Raw genomic sequence first — 14558 nt, 5'->3', positions numbered from 1 at the left:
AGTATGGAACACCCACCTCCTAAGAATAAGCCTTCGCTCTGAACACTTATACTCTCATTTGTCCTTGTGGTCGCCTCCATCCCGAAAGCTCTTTATCTCCATGTTTGCTTGTGAAAATCTTGCCCATCCCGCAGGACCTCTCCCAAAGCCCCAGGGGACTATGCCGAAGCACCTGCCTCTGGAACTGAGAGTTGAGAACAGCACCAAAGTGCAGGAAGGGAGCTGCCCCTCCCCTTGACTATTCCTCTCCACGTTTTCCGGGCTCTGAGTTACAATGCACGCTGGCACCTCCAACCTAAACACACAGGCACATATATTTGGTTGAGTCTGTCTAGGTTCAACCAGAAGCTGATTGGCTGCTGTCCGATGGTTGGCCAAATACCCCGTATTATTTAGTGGGGATTCAGGACAGGCCCACTTGGCCAGCTTGGGGTCCTGGAGCCAGGCCCCCAGCACATCCCAGGCTCATCGCACACAACCCCACAGGCGAAGTGCCCTCCCACGCACCAGCCCCCCAGCTGGCTCGTCCCCTCCGCTTATGCACCCCTCCCCCCCCCCGCCTATGCACCCCTCCCCCCCCCCCCCCCCCGCCATGTCGGGAATCCAGGAGCACTGGTTCCGGGTGAATTTCAACCCCCGCCCCGAGGCTCCATCCACCCCTCCTTCCGGCCCCCTTTTGACTCCTCCCAGCCCGCCGCGTGCTACCTGGCCTCCCACGTCCGGCCCTCCCGCCGCCTGCGCCCCCTTGCGCTCGGCCCCCGCGTCGTCGTCGTCCCAAGTCGACTTCGCTCCCGCAGCCCTCGCCGCCGGCAGCATTTCCCACCTGGAACCGCGTCGCCGCCGCCCTCGCTGCCGCGCGCCGCCCATGCTCCGCTCGCCTGTCCGCGACTCCTCGCCCGGCTCGCCAGCCCTGTCTTCCCACGCCGCCCCCCGCCCGCCGCCCGGCATGGCCCCGGAGCAAACAGGTAACAAGAAGCGGGAAGAGCCGGCGCCCCAGAAGGCCGCAGAGGGCTCGTCGTCGCTGAGCTCGTCGTCGCTGAGCTCGTCGTCGCCGGGCTCGTCGTCGCCGGGCTCGGCGGCGGTGCACGCAGACGGCCCGCAGCCTCCCAAGAAGCCCAAGCGGATGGTGGTGCGGCGCTCACTGGTGGACTACCTGAGGGGGCGCGAGGTGGGCGCGCCGGGCCGCGCCGGGCTCTCAGGCTTCGATAGCGAGCTGCATGGCTTCGCGGTGCGGAAGCTGCCAGAGCTGCTGCGGGAGCGCGAACTGTCCTTGGGCACCGTGGACAAGGTGTTCGCGTCGCAGTGGCTGAACGCCAGGCAGGTGGTGTGCGGTACCAAGTGCAACACGCTCTTCGTGGTGGACGTGCGGTCCAGCCAGGTAACGCGCATCCCCCTCATACGGGATCGTCGGCACACGCCCGCCCGCGCCCAGCTGGGCTGCGGCATCCATGCGGTCCAGCTGAATCCCTCCAAGACACTGATGGCCACCAGGGGTGAGAACCCCAACAGCCTGGCCGTCTACTGGTTGCCAACGCTGGATCCCTTGTGCCTGGGCGACCATGGCCACAAAGACTGGATCTTCGCCATCGCCTGGATGAGCGACACGGTGGTGGTGAGCGGCTCCCGCGACGGCACCTTGGGCATCTGGAAGATAGACCCCGACGTATTCCGGCGCAATGCTGAAGGGCTCTCCGTGTATGCCCACATCCGTCCCGCGGAAGTGGAGGATGTCCCCAGGGCCTCCACCAACCGACGTAACTCCAAGGTGCGGGCTATGGCCTTCAGCGCCACGAGGCAGGAGCTGGGAGCCGTGACCATGGATGGCTACTTCCACCTGTGGAAAGCCCAGAATACCTTGTCCAAGCTGTTGTCCATCAGGCTGCCTTACTGCAGAGAGAACGTGTGCCTGACCTTCTGCGGTGAGTTGTCCCTGTACGCGGTAGGCTCCCAGTCCCATGTCTCTTTCCTGGACCTGCGCCAGGGTCACCAGAGCATCCGGTACCTGTGCTCCCACGAGGGCAGCACGGGTGTGCGCTCCCTCAGCTTCTATGAGCACATGGTCACCGTGGGCACCGGCCACGGCTCTCTGCTGTTCTATGACATCCGCGCGCAGAAGTTCCTGGAGGAGAAGGTCTCGGACAGCCAGCACTCCTCTCCGCGGCCCACAGGGCGGAGGTTCAGGCTGATTTGTGGCAGAGGCTGGCTCAACCAAGATGACCTGCAGATGAACGACCTCAGTGCCTTGGGCGAGTTGCCCAATGCTCTCTACACCCATTGCTACAACTGGCCGGAGATGAAGCTCTTCGTCGCTGGCGGCCCTCTTCCTTCAATCCTCCGTGGGAACTATGCAGGCCTCTGGAGCTAGGGATGGCCGCCCTGTCCTCAAAGTGCCCAGATTTACCTTCCAGTCCCCTCCCACTTTTCTCCTTTGCCCTGTGTTTGTGCTTTTGAGTCTGTGTGGCTTTTATCTTTCAGATTAAAAAACTCCAGCTTACCTCTGCTTAGGGTATTAGGCGAAGAGAGATGGCGACCTAGAGAGTGAGTTACCCTTCGGTCAGTCAAAATTTGGCTTTAACACTTTTATACACCTGGCCAATAGTGTCGTTTTAAATTATACAAAAAAATTTTGACGAATTCTTAGTTCTGTTTACTGTTTGAGTCATTTATGTATTCTCTCACTTTAATGCCTGGCAGTCACGGTTTTACAATTCTGTATATTTTCTTTTTCTGTTACCTGTATTATGATAATACTGTTTTGGTCGTTTTTCATCACAGATAGATGGTATATTGAGAGTATTTTTTTTTTTATTTTTAAAAAGAGTTTGTACATGTGTTCTGGAAAGCTGGCTGTAGTATTATAGTGTTGTTCCAGTGGGAAGGTACATGCCAGTTTCTAGATTACCAGGTTTTGGAAGCATTCCATTTGCAAATTGTCATCTTCATGTTTGTAGTTTGTAAATTGTTGGTGCTAAACATGCTGTTTAAAAACGTCATTCATGGTGAAAACAAGATTGTCATACAATCTTGGGTTTTTTGGTACCAAAATCTCAATTGGTCAGAACACTTTAGGAATGCAAGGGTTCTGCTGATTGACTTTTCAGAAGTAATCTAAACACCCATTGTCTCTTTTAAGTTTTCCTGACCTGTTGTTAAATAGATAACGGAGTATATATTTTCTCGCTTTTTGCCTTAGTAGTATTAACACTTGTGAGTATATGTGAATGTTTGTTGTTTAAGGTACTTGCACAGTTTCAGTGCCATCATTCAAAATGGGTTCCATGTATGAAAATGTAGAATGTATCACAGGCTAGGTAGAATGTATACTGGTCCTGATCCCGGGTATAGAACCGGATATTTTTGCTTTTGCTGTTGTCAATACCAAATACTATACTTGAACATGCTTTAAAATTTCTACTTCCGCTTAACAAAGTCATAGAAAAAAACCGCAAAGAAGGAAAATGAACCCAGTCCCTACTTCTGAAAAAGACTGTTAGCTTGTAAAGTTAAATTTGTTAAGATTTTATTTTGTCAAGTTCAAAGATTCTTATCTGAAGTAGAATAAACAGATTGTTAAAAAGTTGTTGTGATGTTACGACTCTCAATACAGTAATACGCGATTATCAAGGATACAGGATGATTTATTTAGATTTATTTCTAAATTAAATTCTAAAAATATTCTAAAAATATTTATTATTTAGATTTATTCTAAGAAGATGGGCCAGAAAGTAAAAGTAAATGCCATTAGGTTGAAGAAAAGTACTTTGGAGCATAGACCAATACAAAACATGGTTTGTTAGGAAAACAGATTGTACTTCTCCCTATGTGAGAATACTGGAAGTGAGAAGAGAGACTGGCCTTTCCTCACAACTGGCCAGGTTGTGCTGCTGATCTTGCATTAGTGTTGTGGCATGTCTGGTTTTCCTTAAATACTTCGGCACTCAGATGTTGCCTTGGTGTCCATTACATGCTGTTCAATTGGAAATCTGAGCCAATTGAGTAATGTAATGAGTGATCCTAAAAGTAAGTTAAGAAATACAGTGGGGAAAAGCAGTTTTTGTTTACAGAGATTATGTTAACAGGGTTGTATAGTTGTTATATTGGAGAAGGAAATGGCCACCCACTCCAGTGTTCTTGCCTGGAGAATCCCAGGGACGGGGGAGCCTGGTGGGCTGCCGTCTATGGGGTCACAGAGAGTTGGACACGGCTGAAGTGACTTAGCACTTAGCATAGCACCAGCCTCCAGGCGCCATGTTTTTAACTGTGTAACTAAATGAGCCTGCCTCCGTAGGAGGCTGCCAGGGGGCTGGCTGCTCTGAGGAGGCCAAGAAAAGTATGGAACACCCACCTCCTACGAACAAGCCTTCGCTCTGAACACTTATACCCTCATTTGTCCTTGTGGTCGCCTCCATCCCGAAAGCTCTTTATCTCCATGTTTGCTTGTGAAAATCTTGCCCATCCCGCAGGACCTCTCCCAAAGCCCCAGGGGACTATGCCGAAGCACCTGCCTCTGGAACTGAGAGTTGAGAACAGCACCAAAGTGCAGGAAGGGAGCTGCCCCTCCCCTTGACTATTCCTCTCCACGTTTTCCGGGCTCTGAGTTACAATGCATGCTGGCACCTTCAACCTAAACACACAGGCACATATATTTGGTTGAGTCTGTCTAGGTTCAACCAGAAGCTGATTGGCTGCTGTCCGATGGTTGGCCGAATACCCCGTATTATTTAGTGGGGATTCGGGACAGGCCCACTTGGCCAGCTTGGGGTCCTGGAGCCAGGCCCCCAGCACATCCCAGGCTCATCGCACACAACCCCACAGGCGAAGTGCCCTCCCACGCACCAGCCCCCCAGCTGGCTCGTCCCCCCCGCTTCTGCACCCCTCCCCCCCTCCGCCACGTCGGGAATCCAGGAGCACTGGTTCCGGGTGAATTTCAACCCCCGCCCCGAGGCTCCATCCACCCCTCCTTCCTGCCCCCTTTTGACTCCTCCCAGCCCGCCGCGTGCTACCTGGCCTCCCACGTCCGGCCCTCCCGCCGCCTGCGCCCCCTTGCGCTCGGCCCCCGCGTCGTCCTCGTCCCAAGTCGACTTCGCTCCCGCAGCCCTCGCCGCCGGCAGCATTTCCCACCTGGAACCGCGTCGCCGCCGCCCTCGCTGCCGCGCGCCGCCCATGCTCCGCTCGCCTGTCCGCGACTCCTCGCCCGGCTCGCCAGCCCTGTCTTCCCACGCCGCCCCCCGCCCGCCGCCCGGCATGGCCCCGGAGCAAACAGGTAACAAGAAGCGGGAAGAGCCGGCGCCCCAGAAGGCCGCAGAGGGCTCGTCGTCGCTGAGCTCCTCGTCGCTGAGCTCGTCGTCGCCGGGCTCGTCGTCGCCGGGCTCGGCGGCGGTGCACGCAGACGGCCCGCAGCCTCCCAAGAAGCCCAAGCGGATGGTGGTGCGGCGCTCACTGGTGGACTACCTGAGGGGGCGCGAGGTGGGCGCGCCGGGCCGCGCCGGGCTCTCAGGCTTCGATAGCGAGCTGCATGGCTTCGCGGTGCGGAAGCTGCCAGAGCTGCTGCGGGAGCGCGAACTGTCCTTGGGCACCGTGGACAAGGTGTTCGCGTCGCAGTGGCTGAACGCCAGGCAGGTGGTGTGCGGTACCAAGTGCAACACGCTCTTCGTGGTGGACGTGCGGTCCAGCCAGGTAACGCGCATCCCCCTCATACGGGATCGTGGGCACCCGCCGGCCCACGCCCAGCCGGGCTGCGGCATCCATGCGGTCCAGCTGAATCCCTCCAAGACGCTGCTGGCCACCGGGGGCGAGAACCCCAACAGCCTGGCCGTCTACTGGTTGCCAACGCTGGATCCCTTGTGCCTGGGCGACCATGGCCACAAAGACTGGATCTTCGCCATCGCCTGGATGAGCGACACTGTGGTGGTGAGCGGCTCCCGCGACGGCACCTTGGGCATCTGGAAGATAGACCCCGACGTATTCCGGAGCAGCATCGCCTGGCGCAATGCTGCAGGGCTCTCCGTGTATGCCCACATCCGTCCCGCAGAAGTGGAGGATGTCCCCAGGGCCGCCACCAACCCACGTAACTGCAAGGTGCGGGCTGTGGCCTTCGGCGCCAAGAGGCAGGAGCTGGGAGCCGTGACCATGGATGGCTACTTCCACCTGTGGAAAGCCCAGAATACCCTGTCCAGGCTGTTGTCCATCAGGCTGCCTTACGGCAGAGAGAACGTGTGCCTGACCTACTGCGATGAGTTGTCCCTGTACGCGGTAGGCTCCCAGTCCCATGTCTCTTTCCTGGACCTGCGCCAGGGTCACCAGAGCATCCGGTACCTGTGCTCCCGCGAGGGCGGCACGGGTGTGCGCTCTCTCAGCTTCTATGAGCACATCGTCACCATGGGCACCGGCCAGGGCTCTCTGCTCTTCTATGACATCCGCGCGCAGAAGTTCCTGGAGGAGAAGGTCTCGGACAGCCAGCACTCCTCTCCGCGGCCCACAGGGCGGAGGTTCAGGCTGATTTGTGGCAGAGGCTGGCTCAACCAAGATGACCTGCAGATGAACGACCTCAGTGCCTTGGCCGAGTTGCCCAATGCTCTCTACACCCATTGCTACAACTGGCCGGAGATGAAGCTCTTCGTCGCTGGTGGCCCTCTTCCTTCAAACCTCCGTGGGAACTATGCAGGCCTCTGGAGCTAAGGATGGTCGCCCTGTCCTCAAAGTGCCCAGATTTACTTTCCAGCCCCCTCCCACTTTTCTCCTTTGCCCTGTGTTTGTGCTTTTGAGTCTGTGTGGCTTTTATCTTTCAGATTAAAAAACTCCAGTTTACCTCTGCTTAGGGTATTAGGCGAAGAGAGATGGCGACCTAGAGAGTGAGTTACCCTTCGGTCAGTCAAAATTTGGCTTTAACACTTTTATACACCTGGCCAATAGTGTCGTTTTGAATTATACAAAAAAATTTTGACGAATTCTTAGTTCTGTTTACTGTTTGAGTCATTTATGTATTCTCTCACTTTAATGCCTGGCAGTCACGGTTTTACAATTCTGTATATTTTCTTTTTCTGTTACCTGTATTATGATAATACTGTTTTGGTCGTTTTTCATCACAGATAGATGGTATATTGAGAGTATTTTTTTTTTAAAAAAAGAGTTTGCACATGTGTTCTGGAAAGCTGGCTGTAGTATTATAGTGTTGTTCCAGTGGGAAGGTACATGCCAGTTTCTAGATTACCAGGTTTTGGAAGCATTCCATTTGCAGATTGTCATCTTCATGTTTGTAGTTTGTAAATTGTTGGTGCTAAACATGCTGTTTAAAAACGTCATTCATGGTGAAAACAAGATTGTCATACAATCTTGGGTTTTTTGGTACCAAAATCTCAATTGGTCAGAACACTTTAGGAATGCAAGGGTTCTGCTGATTGACTTTTCAGAAGTAATCTAAACACCCATTGTCTCTTTTAAGTTTTCCTGACCTGTTGTTAAATAGATAACGGAGTATATATTTTCTCGCTTTTTGCCTTAGTAGTATTAACACTTGTGAGTATATGTGAATGTTTGTTGTTTAAGGTACTTGCACAGTTTCAGTGCCATCATTCAAAATGGGTTCCATGTATGAAAATGTAGAATGTATCACAGGCTAGGTAGAATGTATACTGGTCCTGATCCCGGGTATAGAACCGGATATTTTTGCTTTTGCTGTTGTCAATACCAAATACTATACTTGAACATGCTTTAAAATTTCTACTTCCGCTTAACAAAGTCATAGAAAAAAACCGCAAAGAAGGAAAATGAACCCAGTCCCTACTTCTGAAAAAGACCGTTAGCTTGTAAAGTTAAATTTGTTAAGATTTTATTTTGTCAAGTTCAAAGATTCTTATCTGAAGTAGAATAAACAGATTGTTAAAAAGTTGTTGTGATGTTACGACTCTCAATACAGTAATACGCGATTATCAAGGATACAGGATGATTTATTTAGATTTATTTCTAAATTAAATTCTAAAAATATTCTAAAAATATTTATTATTTAGATTTATTCTAAGAAGATGGGCCAGAAAGTAAAAGTAAATGCCATTAGGTTGAAGAAAAGTACTTTGGAGCATAGACCAATACAAAACATGGTTTGTTAGGAAAACAGATTGTACTTCTCCCTATGTGAGAATACTGGAAGTGAGAAGAGAGACTGGCCTTTCCTCACAACTGGCCAGGTTGTGCTGCTGATCTTGCATTAGTGTTGTGGCATGTCTGGTTTTCCTTAAATACTTCGGCACTCAGATGTTGCCTTGGTGTCCATTACATGCTGTTCAATTGGAAATCTGAGCCAATTGAGTAACGTAATGAGTGATTCTAAAAGTAAGTTAAGAAATACAGTGGGGGAAAAGCAGTTTTTGTTTACAGAGATTATGTTAACAGGGTTGTATAGTTGTTATATTGGAGAAGGAAATGGCCACCCACTCCAGTGTTCTTGCCTGGAAAATTCCATGGAAGGAGGAGCCTGGTAGGCTACAGTCCATGGGGTCGCGAAGAGTTGGACACAACTGAGCAACTTCACCTTCTTTCTTTCTCTAGTTCCTTTTGGAGAAGGAAATGGCAACCTATTCCAGTGTTCTTTCTTGGAGAATCCTATGGACAGAGGGTCCTGGTGGGCTACAGTCTATGGGGTTGCAAAAGTCGGACACTACTAAGCAACTAACACACATATAGTTGTTATATGCGCTTCCCAGCTGACACTAGTGGTGAAGAACTAGCTTGTCATTGCAGGAGATGTAAGAGACGTGGGTTTGATCCCTGGGTTGGGAAGATCCCCTGGAGAAGGAAATGGCAACCCACTCCAATATTGTTGCCTGAAGAATCCCATGGACAGAGGAGCCTGGAAGGCTACAGTCCATGGGGTTGCGAAGAAGCGAATTAGCATAGTTGTTATATAGCAATAAAATGTATTTGTATGCATTTATGTGTCTCCAACTCAGTTGTACATGTCTTAAGAGCAGAGAATATAACTGTCATTTTTGTATTCTCAAATTTCTCCACTAATGCCTAGTAAAATCATAGGCAATCAGTAAATATTTACCGAATGAATGTACTTGCCTCTAGAAATCTAAAGTTCAATGCATAAATACATAAAATTTTGGCTGTTAAATAATATGGAATCCTGTTGTATTTTCCTGTCTTTTTACCGTAAGTGAAAGTCACTCCATCGTGTCTGACTCTGTGGCCCCATGGAGTATACAGTCCATGGAATTCTCCAGGCCAGAATACTGGAGTGGGTAGGTGTTCCCTTCTGCAGGGGATCTTCCCAACTCAGGAATCGAACCAGGGTCTCCTGCATGGCAGGCGGATTCTGTACCAGCCGAGCTACCAGGGAAGCGTCCCCGTCCCCTGCTTTTTTTTTTTTTTTTTTTACCATAACATTTACCCTAATTCATTTCTGGTGAGACCATGGTGCTTATCCATTCATAAGCTTTCCATATGTGATACCAGAAGATAAAGGAAAATGTATACGTTTTAGATGCCATTGGAATTATGTATTTTCACCTGCAGATACTTATATTTGAAGATTTCTTTAAAATACTTTGCTTTTTACAAAGCTAAGTTTTGAAAGATCTTTTTTTGTAGGCAGTTTCTGTTTTTCCTTTGTGTGTGTATATTTACTAAAAACTTCTTTAGATATTACCCAAAAACTTCACCTAAGTACTCACTGCCTGTCTTCTTGTAGGTTATAGGGTATTTTTATGGTTCTTCATCATTGTTTGGGGACATTGGGCGAACATTTTCGGAGGAAATGACACTTTCTATGTGAGGTGATATTTTAAACAAATAGAAGGAACGTCTCCCAATTTTTTCCTGTTGCTTAGCCCTTAACTTCATCACTGACTCACTCAGTGTTCTCATGATTTAGGGTGTTATCTCCTTCATGTCAGATCACATGGCTGGCCCTTAAAAAACTAGATAGCCTAATTCTGTATTTATATTAGTAGAAGTTTAATTATTTTAAATATTTTCTAGTTCCGGGTAAATGCGATTTACTGGAGTACAATTAACTGTGTAACCTACAAGGGTGAAATAATTAAAAAAGTAACCATGCCAGCATTTCAAGAAACACATACATACAGTTTGCTTAAAACAAGGGAGTACATGGCTGTAAGTACAAACTACCTATCACTGTTGCCTGGAAAAATTAGTTAACTTATAACAATACATAAAAAAGTTTAATCCCATTTATCCCTAACTACATATTCCTCCCCAAGCTTGTTGCCGACTCAAAAAATATGTGTTCCTCCCCTTTACTCTCTAGATGAGATAATTTCTAAATTTTCTTTAAAAAGGAGAGAGAATTTACTAATCAAGGATATCCACTGAAATAAACTGAGATGACTACTCTGGAAAAAATTCATCTGTTAAATACACTGTAGCTTAAATGATAAACAAAATCGAATTCTCTGGAGTTTGATTTTTTATCTGACTGTACTGCATGTTGAACAAGTTGTCAAAATTTTTCCATTAATTGCCAGTTTATAGTCATATTAGAAAGCAATTCATAAAGCCCCCCTGCCTCCCGGATGTTTTACTGACAGCTTCCTCATCTCTGCTTGGGTAACCCAACTATATTAAACATGTCACTATATGAGCTGCTCAGGAATGCAGTTCAGTGAGAACAACATGTACTTAAGTGAAAGCTGCTGCTGCTGCTGCTGCTAAGTCGCTTCAGTCCTGTCCAACTCTGTGCGACCCCATAGACAGCAGCCCACCAGGCTCTTCCATCCCTGGGATTCTTCAGGCAAGAACACTAGAGTGGGTTGCCATTTCCTTCCCCAATGCATGCATGAATGCTAAGTCGCTTCAGTTGTGTCCGACTCTATGCGACCCTATGGACAGCAGCCCACCAGGCTCCTCTGTCCACAGGATTCTCTAGGCAAGAATACTGGAGTGGGTTGCCATTTCCTTCTCCATTTAAGTGAAAGAAAGGCTGCAGAGTCCATAGGTGTTTAAGGGATGCTATTTTAAGAGCTGCTGAAAAGGGTTGCCTGAAAGTATTTCCCCTTCTTGGCCGGCTGCAAACCCAGAAACATTGAGCATTGGAAGGTGGCATCATTAAAGGACAGTGTGTTTACAGGAAGTTGCCATGACCCTCAAGTCTCAACTCAGACCTACCGAAACAATTTACTTCCAAAAACACCATTTTATCTGAGTGTTTTCAAATTAATCCATTCAGACACAAAAATGAGAGCAACAACAAAACAGGACATCTGCCATAAAGGTTGATGATACAGCTGAGGTGAAAGATACCTGATTCACTAGTTGTAAAAATTCGCTAATGAAAAGAAAAGGTAAATAGAGTATTAAGGATATTTACTAAGTACTATGAGAAAATGGGAAAAATAAGAATGAATTCTGCTAGAAAGGACATGAGGAGCTCCCAGAAGATAGAATACTAGAGCTGGGTCTGGAAAATAAAATAACGGTGGAGAGGGAATATTGGTTTGAAAGTATATTGTGAGTGCCTGGAATGTACATACATACTAGAATGTTACAGTTGGACCTGGTACAATTTGAAATGTGTGTGGAGTTTCTAGATAGGAATGGCTGGTTGGTAGTTAGAAATACAGTTCTGAAGCTCGTAAAAGAAGTTAAGGCTAGAGATACAGATATAGATAGAAATGGTACTTGAAAGAGACTGAGGGGTGTAGGATCTCAGAAGTTAGGTCTTCTGATTCTCATTCCAAAACTCACCCATATATATAGATGTGCAGACCTATATGCATTACTACATGTCTGGTGGGCTTCCCAGCTGGCTTAGTGGTAAGGAATCCACCTGCCAGTGCAAGAGATGTGGGTTCTATCCCTTGCTCAGGAAGATACCCTGGAGTAGGAAATGGAAACCCACTCTAGGATTCTTGCCTGGAAAATCCCATGGACAGAGGAGCCTAGCAGGCTACAGTCCATGGGGTCACAGAGTCAAACACGACTGATTGTGCACACATGCACATGCACACACACACACACACACACACAGATATCTGGCACATACTAGGCAATTAATGACTTGTACATGGATGGCCAATGAATGTTTGTTTTGTGGATATTAAACACTACTTCGTCCCCCCCCCCTCCAAAATAACATTTCATCATTTCTCTTGGTAATGATCAATTTTTAAATTTCCCCAGTGCAATCATATTGACCAAAGATGATCGGGGAAGTCTACCAAAGGTTGCTGTTTTAAGTAAAGAAAAATCTATATTTTGGTTAGATGTTTTTACATCCTTTCTAGAATGTAGGTCATTCTACAGCTGGGCAAGAAGAAAAATAAATATTGATGATACTTTCCGTACAAATGACTTTTTTGTTTTTCCATTTTGGAGGTACAGTTCACTGAAGCAAACACATTGATGATGTCAATGAGAGTTATGGTGCTATTTTCACCTTTTCTAATGCCATTATTGTGCCATTCTCTGTTTCAACCTAAGGCATTCATGTTTCATGTTGATTAAATTTTAACATCTAAATTGCCCTTTTATGTCACGCACAAATGATAAACTTGAATATTCCAGTCAGAGGGCAGCAACTTTAGTTTCCTCTAAGCTCCTAGTAAATTCATCAAATAATATCCCCCAGCACCTTAGATATGGTTCATTGTTTTTCCTGCTTCCTTACTAACCCAGAGGTACAGGATTGAGTGTGACTTTTGTTTTTGAATTATGCCATGTATGACTAAAAGTAGACCCTGTTTTACACAATAGATGACATTCCTGGACTTATGTACATGAAGCACATTCTTAAAAATGGAATCACATATTTCCTCACTGATTAACATTATAATTTTAGAAGTGTCATCTTGATTATGGATTGATTTCCAATTGACAGTGGTTTCTAACATGTTGCCACTGCCTCCACCTCTGAGACAAGTACTTCAAGTCCTCAAATAAATGCTAAGTGATGTAATGGAACCCCCTATTTCAAAGAATATGAAAGCATACTTTCAGAATATGATAAATTAAGTCTTATTTCATTTGCATAGAAAATAGGGTTTCTTAAAATAGGACATCCTGTAATTTGATTTGCTCTGTATACATTTATCACCAGCCAGAGAAAATTCTACATCTTTATATGTTATGCCTAACAGCTTCCTTCTTTCTTTTTCTCTGGCCTTTCTTTATGACTATTACCCTAAGAAAAGGTGTTTGGCTTATTGCAACTCCCAGGGGATGATAAATAATGCTTTGTTTTTCCTTACTACTTTAAACTTTTAAAAACTTTGGATATTTAAGTCAGTTTTTTAAAAGATGGCTTCAGCAGCATCATGTGAAGTCTGACTGTCCCTCCAGAAATAATAATATAAAATGTTTCCTTGGTTGCCTTCTTAATGATCAGGGATTTTCTTAATTATTTTTTTTCCACTCTGGTAAAACACACACAACATACAATTTATCATCTTACACATTTTTAAGTGTACACTTCAGTACTGTTAAGTATATTTGCATTGTGCAACTAATCTCCAGGACTTTGACATCTTGCAAAACTGAAACTCTATACATACTAAACAAAATTTTTCCATTCCTACCTCCCCACCAACTCCTGGCAACTGCCATTCCACTTTCTCTCTGAGTTTGACTATTCTAGCTAGCTCATATAAGTAGAATCAATCAATATTTACCTTTTTTGTAAGCTAATTTATTTCACTTAATAAAATTTCCTTAAGGGTCATCCGTGTTGTATCATGTCAACACTTTCTTCCTTTTAAACACTAAATGGTATTCCATTGTCTGTATATACTACATTGTACTTATCCATCCATTTGTTGATGGACACTGGATGGACTCTTGGCTGTTGTGAATAATGCTGCTATGAACCTAAGAGTCTTCTAGACTCTGCTTTCAGCTATTTTGGATAGATACCAAAAATGCAAATGCTGAATCTTATGGTAATTCTGTTTTTGATTTCTGTTTTCCATAGTAGCTATACCATTTTACATTCCTACTAACAGTGCACAAGTGTTCCAATTTCTCCATAGCTTCAACAACATTTATTTTCTGTTTTTCTTTTTCTTAGACAGTGACATCTTCATGGGGTGTGAGGTGTCAGGGGCTGTTTTTAAACTCATTTCAATTTATAACTGATTATACAAACATCCCAGCCCAACCCTTAAGTGTTAATAGTATGCTACATGTGGAACAGAATATAAACCTATGATTATTTTGGGGAGGAATCATGAGTTAGGAGCAAGGGAGTTTTGAAATATATCAAACATATAGAAAATCTGTTTTCTTTATATATTTTTTCTTTAAAAGGTCTACTAGTTGGATAATTTGAAATTTAGAGTTTGAATTACCACTTGAAAAAATTCTCAATACATTTAATCGCTAATTTATTTATTTGAACACATCTAATATTCCTAACTAGATGTAAGGGAAAAGTTATACCTTAATTGTTATCATTGGTGTTATCATTTCAAGGGAAATACCTATAGTAAAATTTAGTTTTAGAAGTAACTGGTAATTATATTCTGCCCAAGGATATAAGTTTCTTACAATTGACCTTAGCCTAAAGTTTCTTAGGCGTGTCTTGGGAAATAAAGTAAGTTATA

At 45.9% G+C, this 14558-nt stretch overlaps 2 protein-coding genes across 2 annotated transcripts; both read left to right on the top strand.

The window, feature by feature from the left end:
* Positions 1 to 577: 577 nt before the first annotated feature.
* On the top strand, positions 578 to 3580 carry LOC112445140 (DDB1- and CUL4-associated factor 12-like protein 2). Its single transcript, XM_024988726.2, has one exon. The coding sequence runs from the start codon at positions 593 to 595 to the stop codon at positions 2363 to 2365; it is 1773 nt and encodes a 590-aa protein (XP_024844494.2). The 5' UTR covers positions 578 to 592; the 3' UTR covers positions 2366 to 3580.
* A 79-nt stretch (positions 3581 to 3659) lies between these two features.
* Positions 3660 to 7888, top strand: LOC112445142 (DDB1- and CUL4-associated factor 12-like protein 2). Its single transcript, XM_024988729.2, has one exon. It carries the CDS (start codon positions 5164 to 5166, stop codon positions 6676 to 6678), a length of 1515 nt encoding a protein of 504 aa, XP_024844497.1. The 5' UTR covers positions 3660 to 5163; the 3' UTR covers positions 6679 to 7888.
* The last annotated feature ends 6670 nt before the right edge of the window (positions 7889 to 14558 follow it).

This window comes from Bos taurus, chromosome X (assembly GCF_002263795.3).
Source record: "Bos taurus isolate L1 Dominette 01449 registration number 42190680 breed Hereford chromosome X, ARS-UCD2.0, whole genome shotgun sequence".
NCBI classification, from domain to species: Eukaryota; Metazoa; Chordata; class Mammalia; order Artiodactyla; family Bovidae; genus Bos; species Bos taurus.
Note: the sequence above shows the minus strand (reverse complement) of the source record. Positions and strands in the feature narration are given on the sequence as shown.

Bases quoted from the DNA above. Each gene is read 5' to 3' on its own strand.
- LOC112445140 (XM_024988726.2), top strand. From the start codon at position 593: ATGTCGGGAATCCAGGAGCACTGGTTCCGGGTGAATTTCAACCCCCGC.
- LOC112445142 (XM_024988729.2), top strand. From the start codon at position 5,164: ATGCTCCGCTCGCCTGTCCGCGACTCCTCGCCCGGCTCGCCAGCCCTG.